At 38.4% G+C, this 657-nt stretch overlaps 1 protein-coding gene across 1 annotated transcript in view; it reads left to right on the top strand.

Annotated features, from left to right (window-relative positions):
• The window catches only part of cd276 (CD276 molecule), an 84227-nt gene extending 83885 nt beyond the window's left edge, over positions 1-342 (top strand). The window contains exon 6 of the mRNA XM_016291458.1: positions 51-342. Within this exon, the coding sequence (XP_016146944.1) occupies positions 51-76 (26 nt within the window). The 3' untranslated portion in view covers positions 77-342. The remainder of the gene's footprint in view (positions 1-50) is intronic.
• The last annotated feature ends 315 nt before the right edge of the window (positions 343-657 follow it).

Below are 657 nucleotides of genomic sequence, written 5' to 3' on the forward strand. Positions count from 1 at the left end.
TGTGTGTGTGTCTGTGTCTGTGTCTGTGTCTGTGTCTGTGTGTGTTTCAGGTCGAGGCTGGACCATCAGTGATTGACATGAGCAGGAACCATCCGTCCGATCCAGCATCATTTCAAACTCCCAATGGGACTGAAACGTGAAGCTCCTCTTTCGTACTCTCCACTCTTTCCTAAACAACATCAGGAGCGATAAACTCATCCTGAAATCATCAAACGGTGCGTGAGACACACCCAGCATCCGTCTGAGAGAGTCTAGTGCTCACGTCTGTCAGCTCAAACATGGCCAGATGCAACTGATTACAGATTGTATTTTGAAATCCTGTTTTTTTTTTTTTTTTATGTTGTTAGGGACTTTGAATTTTTGAATTTTTTTTTTTTATTATAATGTTGTCAGGTACTTTGAATATTGCATATATTGGAATTTGAAATGTTTCATAATAATTGCAGTCCTTATTGCAAACATGTTGTGCCTGTCTTTTATTACATATATAAATTAAAATGGTTTTCACTCCTAGAAGTTTCTATGACTACTTGCTCATCACTCGCTGTTTGCTTGGTCTTTAAACAGGAATGCATGTGAATGCATGCTGTTTTCTATGTGAATCTCTAGAATCTGGATGGATGGATGGATAGATAGATAGATGGATTAAAGAGAAAG

The sequence above is a fragment of the Sinocyclocheilus grahami genome, unplaced genomic scaffold (genome assembly GCF_001515645.1).
Source record: "Sinocyclocheilus grahami isolate Dianchi unplaced genomic scaffold, SAMN03320097.WGS_v1.1 scaffold271.1, whole genome shotgun sequence".
Lineage (NCBI taxonomy): Eukaryota > Metazoa > Chordata > Actinopteri > Cypriniformes > Cyprinidae > Sinocyclocheilus > Sinocyclocheilus grahami.